We start from the raw sequence: 14,691 nt of genomic DNA, 5'->3' as shown, positions 1-14,691 counted from the left end.
GCCCTTCCAGGACCTGCTCTCCCCTGAACTGAAGACCCCCTTCTGCTCCACCCCCCCCCCACCCCCACCCCCAACTACCAGGGCTTCATCTGATCACTTGCACTTGCATCAACCTGCTCCCCGTGTGCACTCAGGGCTCCGTGAGTCCTGTCTCTCCATCAGGCCAGGGGGCCAGAGGGCCAAAGGACCCTCTACAAGGTAAGGCAAGTCCTGAGCAGGCTTCTCAGTGGCCTTAATGGTGGCCTGGTGCAGTCTGGTCTCGCCTGCCATGGGAAGCAGAGGTGGACACCTGGAGGGACCTAGGCCCTGCCAGTGTGCTGTTGGGCCAACAGATGCTCTGTCGGCTGGAGGCCCTGGGGGATAAGGTGCAGAGAGGCCAAGTGCAGGGACTAGTCAGTGGCCTGAGAGGACCAGGGGGCTTTTAAGCCCCTGGGGGGTGAGATGCATGCCTGTTCCCCCTGTACACCACTGTGTTGGTGTCCAGCCAGGGGGTTGGCAAGTGCCCATTTGCAGGTGGGCCTGGGATGGACACTGGGGGCCAGAGAGATGGAAGCCCGCATGTGGAGGAGGAGAGACAGGGGCAGTGGGTGGAAGGCAGGCAGGCACACAGCCAGGACTTGGGCAGTGGGCCTGAGGAAGCAGCCAGAAAGGGCCTACTGCTCTCAGGATCCTGGCGAGCAAGGACAGTCAGGGCTGCAAACCACACCATGTATACCCTGAGCAACTGTCTAGGGATATGCAGGATTGCAAGACCCTCCATAATGGCTGGACCAGCGTGAGGGGCTGCAGCTCCTCCCTGACAAGAAAACAGGAGAGGAATCGACTGGAGCCCAAAGAGGGACAGGTCAGAAAGTCTCAGGTGGCGGGGGCGGGGGGGGACAGAATGGGTCAAACCTGAAAGCAGGGGCCCTCCTCCTGAGAGAGCCCCCAGAGAGGTTAAGACCACTTTCAAGGTCACACAGCAAGACGTCTGGCCAAGCAAGGCTGGAATGGTACCCTGGTGGAGTCCTTATCTGAATTTGGTTCAAGGACAGATTACATCTCAGCTGAGACCAAAATCCAGTCCAGTGCAGCTGAGAGCTGCCCCCTCCTCAGGCTGCATCTGACCCTCCAGCTCAGGATGGCTAGGAACGCAAGATCGGCAGCTGTGTTCACTCAATTAGGCCCCTTAACAAAGTCAGATCTAAAGAGTTATTCCATTAATGGCCCACACCAGAAATAGCTGAGTTCATTAGAAGTGTGGAGTTGCTATAGCAATTATCTGGGTTGACTGAGGATCAGCCAGGTGGTTGGTCCTGGGAGTTCATTAGCCTCTGGGCCCACGAGGAGGTGGGGCTGCTCAATAATGATCTCCCACCTACTCACAGGGGCTTTTCAGGTGCTTCAAAGCACTTTCCTAGGAATGGAACTGGTCTGTGGTCTCATTTGATCCTCAGCTCAAGGCTGTAGGAAGGTAGGTACTGGTGCCCCCATTTTACAGATGGGGAAGCTGAGCCCTGGAGATGAAGAACAGGGTTGGGACCATGAGCTTGGGTCTCATGCCTGGCTCTTCAGGCTGAGCCTTGGTACCAGGGAGGTAATGGGACCTCATGCCCCTCCTGGGCCTGCTCCAGCTTTGTCTTCTGGCATGAGATGGGGAACTCAGTGTCATGGTTCAAGCACTTGCTTCTCCTTCTCTTTTGATGACTAATGGTGGTCAGCCTTGTGTTTCTTTCAGTGTCAGTGTTGTGTATTTCTTTTTAGTTTTTAAAAAAATTTTCATGGCTTCCCTGGTGGCGCAGTGGTTGAGAGTCCGCCTGCCGATGCAGGGGACATGGGTTCATGCCCCAGTCTGGGAAGATCCCACATGCCGCTGAGCGGCTGGGCCCGTGAGCCCTGGCCGCTGAGCCTGCGCGTCCAGAGCCTGTGCTCCGCAACAGGAGAGGCCACAACAGTGAGAGGCCCGCGTACCACAAAAAAAAAAAAAAAAATTATTTTCATTGTTGTGCCCTTTCTCCAAATAAGGTGTAGGCTTCTTAAGAGCCAGGCTGGGCTTTGTAGGATCTCAGGGCCCAGGCCTGGGACACTTATTGTAAGCTCAGGGCTCCAAGACCAGCAAAGACTCTGCTGAAAGCAGGCGAAAGCCCCTACAAACACACACACACACACACACACACACACACACGTGCACGCACAGTTACCTGAATATGATTGGAGACCCCTGAAACGTAAAGGGCCCACCACACAAGGGCTTGGAGCACCAGACTAGCGGGAGGCTTAAACCTTCCTGTGTGTCAGGAACCCCTGTGGCAGGCTGGTGAGGCCTTATGCGACCCTCCCCAAATAATGTCTCTAAGTGCATAAAACAAAATATGTAGGATTACAAAGGGATTATATTGAAATAAGTTATCAAAATATTTTTTCAATTGTGATACAGTAATAGATGTGATTTTAAACTAATTAAAAGACAAGATCTACTGGTGGATCTATTAAATATAATTTTGAATTAGTGTTGAGCATAAATGATATTTTAAGATCTTTGTAACAACTTAATGTGACATGAAAATATCTGTGATTTCTACTGGTGACAGACACAAGTCCTGCTTATTACTGTGATTTGCTGCCTACATTCATAATGGAAGGAAATGTTAAATTTCAGTTAGAGGTTAGTATAAATATTTTCCCCAACCAAGTCCACGAGATCTACTACATTCCATCTACTGACCCCTTGGGGGTCTAGGGATCCCCGGTTAAGAATCTCTGTGCTAAAAACAGAATCTCAGGCACAGAGTTGGTCAGTGGCACCCCAGTCACCCTTTATTCTACCTACACACATTTTGTTCCAGTCGCCCCAGCCAGGAGACACCCCCCACCCAGTGTCAGGAGAGGTGTGGAGGGGCCGTCCAGCTCCCCCAGAGCCCGGCCGCCCCACACGCCCACAGGTGGTACATGCATGCCTGTGCACACACGCACAGACACTCCTCACTGTGCAAGGCTTACCTACGGCGGGGAACGGCACAAATCTCTGGACGAGAAGGCGGGTGGCCGGGGTGAACTTGTTGGCTTTCTGAACCAGGACATTAAGGCCCACCTTAGAAAGAGAAAACAGAAAGAGTGTGTGGTGCTGCAGCGGCCCATGGGAGGAAGGGGCAGGCTGGGGGAAGAGCAGAGAGCGAGGGGCACCATCTTGCCTTGGAACTGCACTCCAGACCCTACATCCTCAGCATGACCTCATGCTGCCGAGCCCCAGTGTGGCTCCTTAAAGCATCACTGCCCAGTCGTCCCACTTAACCGGCCCATGAGAAAGAGGGAGAGGAAAAGCATCAGCTACACACACACACACACGTGCACACGCACACACGTGCACACCTATAGCCTCTCTGGGGAGAGGAAAAGGGATGGTGGGGAGGTTGCTGTTAGAAGAATCTATAATCTGCAAATAAGTGAAGTGTAGAATGCCCCTCATTCCCACCCAGCTTCTTAACTACCACATTCCTGGTGTCCCAGGCATGGGCCTGGCCAGACAGGGAGGACTCAGCACAGGGGGACTCACAGGTGACTGGAGAGGTAAGCAGAGCCACCCAGAGCAGGACGGGAGTGCATCAGACATCCTGGGCTCTCTGTCCGTCTTCACTCAGACTGCAGCTCCCCTCACCCAGCGCAGGACACCTGGGCCCCCCTCGCCTTTGCCTTGGGCACTCCCACTCCAGTCCATCCCCCATGCCAACCCTCGTCTTCCTAGAACACAGGTCCAATCCTGTCCGCCATGACAGCTCCTCCCCACGGCCTGTGCAAGTAGGTGAGTCTCCTCCCTGCAGCAGTTGTGGCCTCCGTAACCTCCCTTCCCCGCTCCCCCAGCACCCACATTCCCTCTCCATGAGTCCAGTCAGCTGAAACGTTATGTGCATTTCCCACCTCAGGGTCTTTGCCCTTGCTGGTCTCTATGCCCCGAACCCCTTCCTTCCCCTGCTCAGTCTATGCCTGTTCTTTAAGGCCCAGCTCTGAGCGCCACCTCCCAGTGCCTTTAACACTGGGAGTCACTTAACCGTTCTCTGCCTCAGTTTCCTTATCTGTAAATACCAGGCCAAGTGCGGGGCACACCGTGTGAAACATCTTAATGAAATCCCCACTAGCAGGCTTCTAGATAGGGCATGTTGCCCCTTTTAACAGATTCAGAGAAGTTCAGACAGGTTCAGATAGGTTAAGTAATTTGCCCAAGGACAGACACTATTACAAGGCAGGTGAAACTAGGATTCAAACCCAGGGTCTGCTAATTCCAAAGCCTTGCTCTTAGCCACTGTGCTATTTACTTTCCAACTGTCTTCCATCTCAATGAGGAATGTCTGACAGGCCATTTTTAAAAATTACTACAAGCCATTTAAAACTGGCTGTTTGCAAAGCAAAAGCCTCCCTGAAAAGACCAGCCTGGGGCTGGGGCCCAGAGGCCTGGAAGGCAGCTCCAGGCAGAGGAGATAGGGGTCTTGAGCCACCTCTGCCCTCGGCAGCTAGAATATAGAAGGCCTGGGTTCAAAACCCTCCACATTTGTTTGGAAGGATGCAGGAAGTGCTGGAGGAATGGGAAGCAGGAGTCCTCTGAGAAGCCAGCAGGGAGCTGGAACCCTTCCCTGGCAGCCTCTTGAGGGCAGGCCAGGCTGGAGGGTGGTGGGAGGGCAGGAAGGAATAGTGATCATTGGTTGTAGCAAACACTCAGACATGCCCACTGCCCTCAAGCCTTCCCCTCCTTGGCTGGCTGTTCTTCCCACCGGCTAGGATTGGCACAGCCCAGAGTGATGACCCAGCCTGTCTCCCCCACTCTAGGTGGGAGCCCAGGCTAGGGAGGAGGAAAGAAGAGAAAAACAATTCTTGGGTCCCAGGTCTCTTCTGGCCTCCCCTTCCCTGAAGCCACCAGGGTCTTCCCAACATGGACAGGTGAGATTTAGTGAGGCACACACACTTTTCTTAGTGCACAGCCCACATGCCTGAGCATGTGGGAAGGGGCTGGGACCAGCAAAGTAGGGAGAAGGCCCAGGCACATGTGTGGCTGCAAGCTCGCTAGGAGCCATTGAGGTCACGCCGTCCACTCATCAAGGATGCGCCTCGTGGCAAGAAGGCATGAATACAGGGGAGGCCCCCAATCCAGACCTTAGTGTCCCAACAGCTGGGATGGCCACAGCCTGGGAAGGAACCAGGGTGGGCTGCTGACTGGGTTGGGAGCCTGTCTGTTCTGGTTCCTTGGGGACCCTTTGGCCTGGAACATTTGGTGGAGCCCATTAAAATTAAAAAGCCAAGTGGCTGGTGGCTCTGAATGCCAGCTCGCTTTCCCTGGCATGGTGGGTCCTGTTTAAGGGAACCAGCTGGCATTAATGGCACACAACTCATCACGAACAGCAGCTAGCGATCAGAAAAATCTGAGCTAACAATCGGGTTCAGGAAAGATAATGAGATATGGAACAATCACTGCAGAGGGTCCCCCGGGGTCTGTTTTAACAGCTTCCAGATAAGCCACAAAATAGAAATTAACCAAACAGGGGCTGTATTTTGGTGGAGAGGAACTCAAACGGGGTGCAGATTTTTCATAAGAATTCCCCATGTGGCCAGCAGACGGGGGTCCTGGGAGAAGCCAGAGCCCAGGATCCATGGGACATCAGATTTGGCCGGAGGAAGCAGTGGACTTTCTCTGGCTACCTCTTTCCAAGCTCTGGCTCCCAGGCGGGTAAATTTGCCATGGCCAGCTGAGAAGGTCAGAGGAAGAGGAGGGAGGACTGGCTCCCTGGCCATCCGCTTTGGTGGAGATAAGTGCTGACCAGTACCAAGAACTGGGGTGGGGTGGGAGCTCCATGTCACAAGACCTTCAGTGTCATGTGCTACATGGCTGATAACTGTCTCCTTGAGTATGAAGGTCCTTCTAGGCCGACACCAGCCTAGCTTCTGCAAGGCCTGAGAGGAGACCTCAGATGGGATTGGGGCAATGCCTGCATCACGCAGGCTGTGTCCTCCACTCCAGCCCACATATCTGGTCCCCTGCGGGATGCCTCTGTCTCGATGGACTTCAGGCACTCCACCTGCACACACCACAAATGAAGGTTATCTTTCTCCTCCTCAGCCACACCCGGTCTGCCTCTCCCACTCCCAGCTCAGCTCCTCAAGCCAGAAACCTAGAAGTCTACCTGGACAGGAGTCTCTGCCACCCCACATCCAGTCCACAGGGCAGAGCTCCCTGTTCGAGCTACTCAGTGTCTTCTCTCTCTCTCTCTGCTCCTACCACTTGGCTTAAGCACCCATCGCTTCTCCCTGGACAGCTACCCACCTCCTAACTGGGACCCCTACTCGCACCCCTGACCCCTCTAATCCCCTGTATAATCTATAGCAGCCAGAGTGGACTTCCAAAACTGGACACCAACGTGCATTCGTCTTTCAGTGGCTTCACTGCACTTAAGACCCGCAGGGCCCTGCATGACCTCCAGGCCGTGCTTGCGAGGCTCCAGCCACCTTGCCGCCGCCCTGCCTCTCCAACAAGCCAGTTCCCTCTCTCCTTCCCTCCCTCCTTCTCTCTCAAGCCCTGCTGTCCCTTGGCTTCCTCACTTTTCAGCTTGAACATCAAGCCCTCAAAGAGGCCTCCTCTTCACTCGGGGCTCTCCTTTTGCAGCCTCTCACAGAACCTGGAATTCTTCTTTCCATGTACCCATTACAGTCCCTAAGTATATTCATTTACTTCTTAAAATGCTGGGAATCAAAGTAACACATGTATATTATGAGAAACAGAATTGCACAGAAGTATTTTTGCCTGTGGACTCTTTACTAAATATCCATCTCTCCCAATAGGCTCTAAGTGCTGGGCCCAAGGACCGTGTATACTCTCTTATTCCTCACGGAATTTCTGGTGCCTGGTGAAATGAGTAGGTGCCTAATAAATGTTTCTAGATAAATCAAGCGATTGATTGATTTCTGAGGCGGAAAAAAAAGAGCCATGAAGGAGATGCCTTTTGCAGCCACTGCCGTCCACCTCAGCAGGCACAGCTCTCTGGGGTTAGATGCTGCGTGCACAGGTCTAAGGTCACCTGAGCGTACGGCTCACCCACTCTGCCAGGAGGAGGGGCCTTGAGGGGGCAGCCCCCAGGGCTGTGAAGGCTTCTGAGAAAGGGGATGCCCAGCTGAGTCCTAAGGGAGAGTAGGACGCAGCCAGGTAAGAAGGGAGGGGGACTCAGCAGGCTTCAGAAGCATGAAATACCAGGCTGTCTGCAGCTGGCTTTGCAGACTCTACTGGCACCTGCCATAAGGGGGTCCAAGGGGCCCTGGAGAGCAATGGAATGGGCATATCTGAAAGGAGGGATGGCATGAGGTCAGAATTTAGGATCTACTCTTGGGTGGTGGATAATATAACTATGTGGTCAGGGATTTTTGTGGGCCCTGGTGGAGCAAGGGCTGGGGCAGGTCAAGGAATCTGTGAGGTACCAAAAATGCCCACCAGAGGGCGTGTGCTGTAGAATAAACTCTTGGTAACAACCAGTGGACCCTGACTCTATGGAGGTCAACCGTCCTGAAACCCCAACCAGACTCACTTGGCAACTGGTTCAAGAGCAAAGGGCCAAGGTAGCCAGGACAGAGTTATGCACAGGTTCACACACCACTCAGCTCCAGCTGCAGCTGTGTGGCTTCTCTGCTAGCAATAGTGACCAACACTGACCCCTGAACCATTCCCCATAGGAACCTGCTGGCTACCTGCTAGAAAGCCAATTACATTAGACCCCTTCCATCTAGGAAGGACAACAACTTGTCCTCCCCATTATAGATGTGAAGCCGATATTTGCATCAGACTTGCCACTGCCAGCATCACCATCTGCAGGCTTTTGGAACAGTTCAGATTCTGATACAGGGTCCATACCATGGGCCCTCCAACCTGGAAGCCCCACAGAGTGAAAGCAGTGAGACTACAGTCTGGTCTGGATTCTCAGGCTGTTGACCTCCTACCTCCATCAGGCTCAGAGAAGAATAGCTGGGCCTGAGCTACACCCTGGACCACAGAGGCACCATGAGCTACACCCTGGACCACGGAGGCACCATGAGCTACACCATGGACCACAGAAGACACCAGGTGAGGACACTGAGGCACAGAGGTGAAGTGAGTGACAGAGCTGGCTTAATCAGACACTATTCTGCTGACAAAGGACACATTTTTCTTCCTGCTCCCCTGTGGCGTGAGAAGGTGGGAAAAGCCAAGCAGTGTTCTTGGCTTCCAGCTGGAGGAACTGTTACCATGCACTCCGGTAAACAAGTCCCTCCCAGGTACCCTGAGAACAGTGGGGACTGGGAGAACATTTTTGAGGGGCCCTTTAAGAGTAACGAGGGGTTGCACTTCCACCCACCTTCGTACTTGGTTCCTGGGCTTTCTGCAAGACTGCACCTGGCTCACTCTGTGCTTGAGGGTGTAGCTCAGGGTATGCCTTAGGAGATGGACATCTAAACGGTGCCTGGCACATTGTAGGCACTCCACAAGTGTTAGCCATTATGATTACTTGCCAGCCTGACTATCACAGGGACATGGAGCTCCAGTAGGCAATGGGAGCTGGGAGGGGGAGGGTTTCAGCCCAGGGATCCCCTGGGATACCTCCTTGTGCCCTGATGTCCAGGGTAACACACAGTCACTGCATCCTATACAGAAAGGACCCTCCAGGGTGCAAGCCCTTTAGGAATAGAGGTCAGCATTTCTCCAACAGGGCAAGTCTTCGGCCAGCGTGGACCTGGCTGAAGGTGAAGCGCCTGAGGAGGCGACTCTCATACTCTGGCTCCACCATCCAGCTCCTGACGGTTCATGTGGGACTTTAGCCCTGAGCCTTCCTCTCCAGCCCCAAGTCCACTCTCATCCAGGACCCCGTGTCCACAAGGGTGGTCCATCTGCTGGGCCAGCCACCCCCCCACGACTTTCCCCCCAGCCCTCTTTGCCTGTACCCCCTGCAACACCCCAGGGTCCCTGAGCCCAGGCAGGGGTTCCTGGCATGACTCTCCTAACACCTGACAAGGCACCCGTGATGACTTATGACCAGCCCCCACTACCCCGCCCCCTCCCGATTCCGCATCACCCGGTCGCCATCACTCCTGGTGTGGCAGCCACACTCACTTTCTGACAGCTTCCGGAACCTGTCATGCTCTCCTTCTCCTGCGTGCCTCTTTGTGTGCTGTGCCCTCTTTCTGGAGCACCGGACCCTGCCTTCACTTCTCCCCAGTCTGTCCTCTAAGAGTCAGCCCTGTGTGAATTAGGGGGCGCTCCCCTGAGTCCCCCCTCACCCAAGTCACCGCATCATAATTCTGGTGACACCACAGAGTTTCCTCAGCTTCCCCTCTCGGCATCTTGAAGGACACACCAGTCTGTGCGACCCCCCCCCCCCAGCACCTGCAAAGGGCCCGGCACAGGTGCACCCCTGAAGGGAGAGAATGGGTCTCCCTCTGGTAGTCAGGGCTCAGCGGGGTTGACCACAGAAGTGCTCAACACAAAAGCCCGAACTAAAGCACAGCAAGCGCTGACAGAACTTCCTTTGTTAAAAGACAGCAAACTGCTAGATTTCAAAAATAACTTAAGACGAAATTTCTTTTTTATTCCCGAGCAAGAAACCAGACATTGCCAGATCTATTTAGAGGGTTCACCAAAAGGCTGCTAACCCCCTGCCGGTGGTCCTGCCACCAGCATGAGCCTGCACTTAGGGATGCACACTGGGGACCCCTGACTCTTGGGGCTGCTGCCCAAGGTCAGGGGCTCTTCTGAGAGGGGAAAGGGCTCTCCTGGGTCCGGAGAGGAGGCTGGACTCCCAGGGCCTGGCCTCTACTCCAGCGGGTCCTCAATCCCTGGGATCTGCCCTTGGCCTGTCAGCCCCCATCCACGCCACCTGCTTGTAGGGACTCATTTTAATTAATACCAGAACTGGGCCAACCACTGGGGCCGTGACACTTGTTTGCAGGTCATCTCCTCCTAACAGGCTCACCCTGGGGGGAGGATTTGTCACTAACTGAAGCAGAGATCAGTTAATGAGGCCGCAGGGCCTGGGCTTCCAGAGAACAAGGGAAAGGAAAATAAAATAAAGCCTCTTTCTTTGGAGGTTTTGTGATTTACCCACACAAAAGAAAAGCAAGCAAGCTGCAAATTTTCCAAGTCAGAAACTCCACTCCATCTGCCGGAGTTAGACCCTTACTGTGCGCAGACGTCAGGCAGAGGGACGCAGCCCCTGGCGGATGGAGCACAGAGGGGCCTCCTGAGGCCAGCAATCGATCAGCAACCTAATTAACAAGTATTTATGGAGCAATGCTCCCCACCCTCCTCCGTGGGGGAGAAGACACAGGGCCTGTCCCTGGTTAACTTGAAATCCAGTAGAACAATGAGTGGACAGGACATGGGGCGTAACTGAGCGAGTGCATGAGAAGGACAGAAGCTTCTACGACTTGGGGCTGGCATGGTTGGGGAAACACCTCCTGGAAGGGCTCCGCAGCTAGGTGGGGAAGGGGAAGGAGGATGTCCCCAGCAAGGCACACCCTCTGGGGGCCATGACAGCCCAGCATGAGTCCCTGTCCCTGCGGGTAAGACCGTGGCTCTGAGAGCCCTGGAGGGCCCCCAGCCCCCAGTAACTCTGCAGCTTGGGCATCAGAACCCCCAACCCACAATCTGGGCTGGTTCTGGCCTTATGAAGCAGTTGGGATGGAATGACTGAGGACCGCGGAAGCGGAGAGCCCGGAGCCCTGGGAGGAAGCCGTGTCCCCGCAGCCCCAGGCCTGCAGGAGGAGGATGTCCCAGCAGGACGGTCATCCCCTCCACTCAAGCTCGTCGGAGCCAAGGCCGCTCGGGATTCTCCCCGTGGGCCTTCCCCCTCCCAGCTCCTCTACACGGTCCCTTAAATCTCAAAGAAGGAACATGGGATTTTCAAGCTGCTAAACTAGGCAAAGTGATGGGCTCCTCTTGCCATAAGGAGCAGGAAGGAGGCGACAGAGCCTTTCTCCTCTCTCACAAGAGCCCCTGACGCTGGCCAGCAACCCCCCAGAATCAGAGATCCCCAGTTTGTATGACCCTCAAATGAAGTCTCATGCTGGGTTGCAGGACCACCAGGGTGGGGTTAGCAGTCTCTCTCTTTTTTTTTTTTTGCGGTACACGGGCCTCTCACTGTTGTGGCCTCTCCCGTTGCGGAGCACAGGCTCCGGACGCGCAGGCTCAGCGACTATGGCTCACGGGCCCAGCCGCTCCGCAGCATGTGGGATCTTCCCGGACCGGGGCACGAACCCGTGTCCCCTGCATCGGCAGGCGGACTCCCAACCACTGCGCCACCAGGGAAGCCCAGCAGTCTCTTGATGAACGATCTAAATAGACTTGGTAATTCTGACTTCATGCTTGGGGTAAGACATAAGGATTCAGGGAAGGAGAGTGATCTTGGGCATGAAGTGGGGACCCCCCCCCCACCTAACAGCTGTTTGGAGGTGAACCTGGTCCACATGGGAGCAGAGTAAACGAGGCCATCTCAGAACAGCCCCAAATCCCTGTCTTAGGAGAGCAGTGAAATAAATGATGGTACACAGTAGGTACAATGGGTTAGTACACAGGCGTGAACAACTACAACATTTATTTGATGACATGGGAAAGATGAGAAAGTGGGTTTTAAAAAAAGATTATTAGATGTGAATTTTTTATTATATGTGAATGTTTTTTTAATTTGTATTTCCTAATTACTTTTCTTACCAATTACATGTATTTATCGTGTAATGAAGTTGTGAGGCGACTTTTGACCTCTGGAGTGGGCTATAGGAGACCACCCAGCCAGGATGGAGAGAGGACCAGATGGAGGTACAGGGTGGGATGAACACGCCAAGGTCTCGGGAGCTTGGGCTTCTCTTCTGGCTCTGGCCCAGGCCCCTTGCTGTGTCACCTGGGATACATCCTTACACCCTCACACAGTCTATAAACCTCCCCTACTTAGTAGCTGCTATATTCTCAAAACCCTGTGGGATTCAAAATGAGCCTACTGCCCCTGTCTTGAGGAATTCACAGGACTCCAGGAAGGCTTAGACCTGTGACCACATGACTGAGGCCACCAAGAGGGGACCCAGGGAACTCAGGCAAAGGGCAAAGGGGAGCTGACATTTGAGCCAACTTTGGGGATGGATCAAAAGACCCTCCACTCCTGCATCGGCTTCATGAAGACCAGCTCCTCTGAGGAGCGTGTCGGGTAAACACGGGCCCCTCTAGGGCAGACATCCTGCCCCCGGCTGGAGTGTGCAGCCCTTCGTGTGGCCCACAGGCACTGCCTCACCTCCCCGCCTGCTCTCCCAAACCTGGAGCACTGCCCTGTGCTCCCCCTCTATGAAAGCGTCACCAGGGTCTACTCTTCTCCGCCTAGGAAGACGGCCCTGATGGCCCCCACCCAGAAACCCTGTCTCCCATGCCCCTTGCCCAGCCCTGACCCTCAGATAAGGTCTGGCCTGGATGCTGGGTGGGGCAGTCACAGAGCAGCAAGATGGAGAGGACGCCCAGGGGGCGAGGAGTGTGGGGTTACTCACAGCGATGGAGACGGCACTGATGACAGCTCCCAGGTAGCCCTGGATGAACTTGGATGCAGGTGAAGGCTGGAAGACAGAGACAGAATTTCAGGTCCCCTGGGTGTCCCAAGCTCCCACCCTCCACCCTTGCAAATGGCCCCAACCGGCAAGAGGCAATCCTGCCCCCGAGCCTGGAGGGGCAGGCAAGGAGGAAGGCCTCTGGAAGCCAAAGGGATCCAGGCCTCCCTCAGCGCAGCTCCGCACATGGAAACACAGGGCAGCTATGTCTGGGGAGACGCCAAAGGGCCTTCTGCCCTGCTCTAGGAAGGCCCTTGGCAGACACTGCTGGCTGCGGGTAAAATATAGCAAGGGCCAAAGTGGGCCATTTACGGCTGGGGCAAGCGGACCCAGTTTAGGAAGGCTAAATGTTGCAAGCGGGCTGTTGGGCACCCAGAGCATTTTCTCGGGGGACGTGGTAGTGTCAAGGTGGCCACAGCCTGGCTGGCTCTCACGGTCCTGGTCAGCCATGCAGGGCTTCCAGGCCAGTAGGAGACAGTTGCTAAATATTTCTACGGGAAAATGGATCCCAAGTTGCAACACAAAACATTAAGGAAAAGCTGAGGAACTACGACAGCAATTCTGGAGATATTTGGTTTAAGGTGAATGGGAGCCATCTAAGCAGAGATGTCTGTGTGCGAAGCATATGAGCAAGGCGTGGGTCGAAGGTTTAGATGGGAGGAGGGGGAAGGTCCTCAGAGTATCAGGCCCTGAAGTTCCTACCATCCAGGACAGCTCATAACTCCCCTATCACTCCCCACCAAAGTTATAAATGTCCAGACCCTCTCCTCCCCAAACTGACAGCCCCCCAAGGGGAACTAGATTCCTCTCCTCTGCTGCCTTTGGACGGAAATGTGGGAGAATGGACCAAGGGGAAAGGCAGCCTTGCCAGCGAGGCAGGCGCCCAGCCCCTTCCTAGACAAGAGAAGGGTGGCTGGACCTCCACTGTGAGCTCATCCCAGGAGTGCAGGGGACTTTGGGGAGGACGTGCCAGTCCTCTCAGACCCCTCACCCTCAAGAGCAGCCCTTTAGCTTTGCAGCTGACAATCCTAGGGCACTGAGGCAGCTTCCAGGCAAGCTTGGAGGAAGTTTAGAGGAAGTCAGTCCCCACATGGCTGATGCTGTCCTGATCCAAGATCTGGGTATAAGCGCTGCCCAAGGGGAATTCTGAAGCCAGCGGAGCTCATCCCTTTGGCCGCGCGCGCCACACTCCCACGTTCCAGGCCTTCGTCACTTCACGTGAGCAGCCCCTCCCCAGCAGGGCCCCTCCTGAAGGCCTGGCAGTAAAACCGAGAGGAGAAGCCCTGATGGTGGCATGCCACACTGTAGGGAGGGAGAGGGTCACCCCATCCTGAAGCCTGACACCGGGTGGTGGTCTGCGATGCTCACCTTCGTAGCGTTCCGGTTTGCATAGTTGACACAAGCATTGTGGCTCTGGTTCAGCCACTGAAAGGCAATGCGGGGAGAGGAGAAGTCAGGAAAGGTGTGGTCACCTCCCTGGAAGCAGGCGGGGACCTGCGAGGCCACACCCCTCCAGAAAGACACGGGTGTCTAGTTCACGGTAGTTCCATCCATCCCCTGAGTTAGCATGAGCAACCATCCTGGTTCGCCAGGACGGCACAGTTTTAGCACTGAAAGGCCCCAGTCCTGGGAAACCCCTCAGTTCCTGGCAAACCAAGACACTGGTCCCACCCAGGCCAGCTATCCATCTCAGTCCAGAGATGGCCACCTCTCCCAAAATTCTGGTGTTCACTGCCCCAAATGGGCCCCACTGCCTTTGCCACATCACCCTTTTTATACTAACGACTGGACAGAAGGTGGACACTTAAGCCCCTGGAATGCCCGACAGCTCTGAGCCTCAGTGCCCTACACCACCCACAGAGCCCAGTGCCCTACACCACCTGCAGAGCCCAGACACAGACATTATTAGGAGCTTTTCTTTTTTCAGGAAGACTCTGACATTTTCTCCTGAAGACAGACAGGTTTTTCTTCCTGCCCCTCTCTCTCTACACAGATACATACTGAGCTTCTACTGTTTTCAGAGAGCCACGCCCCAGACTGTCTCCAAGGGCAGAGACCAGGGTCCGTGGTGCTTTCTCACCCACCTCACTACCTTGGAGTTGGGGGTGGATTACCTTCCCCACAGAT

At 54.8% G+C, this 14,691-nt stretch overlaps 1 protein-coding gene across 9 annotated transcripts in view; it reads right to left on the bottom strand.

Moving 5' to 3' along the window:
• Nucleotides 1–14,691, bottom strand: part of SFXN5 (sideroflexin 5) — a 115,506-nt gene that overhangs the window by 39,963 nt on the left and 60,852 nt on the right. For all 9 annotated transcript variants that reach the window (XR_012325648.1, XM_073791252.1, XM_033838267.2 and 6 more), the window contains exons 8-10: nt 13,933–13,989; nt 12,508–12,573; nt 2,980–3,070 (exon numbers count right to left, since the gene is read on the bottom strand). Coding sequence is in view for 8 of the 9 variants with exons in the window: in XM_073791252.1 (XP_073647353.1) it covers nt 2,980–3,070; nt 12,508–12,573; nt 13,933–13,989 (214 nt within the window). In the remaining variant the exon portion in view is untranslated. The remainder of the gene's footprint in view (nt 1–2,979; nt 3,071–12,507; nt 12,574–13,932; nt 13,990–14,691) is intronic.

This window comes from Tursiops truncatus, chromosome 14 (genome assembly GCF_011762595.2).
Source record: "Tursiops truncatus isolate mTurTru1 chromosome 14, mTurTru1.mat.Y, whole genome shotgun sequence".
Taxonomy (NCBI): domain Eukaryota; kingdom Metazoa; phylum Chordata; class Mammalia; order Artiodactyla; family Delphinidae; genus Tursiops; species Tursiops truncatus.
Note: the sequence above shows the minus strand (reverse complement) of the source record. Positions and strands in the feature narration are given on the sequence as shown.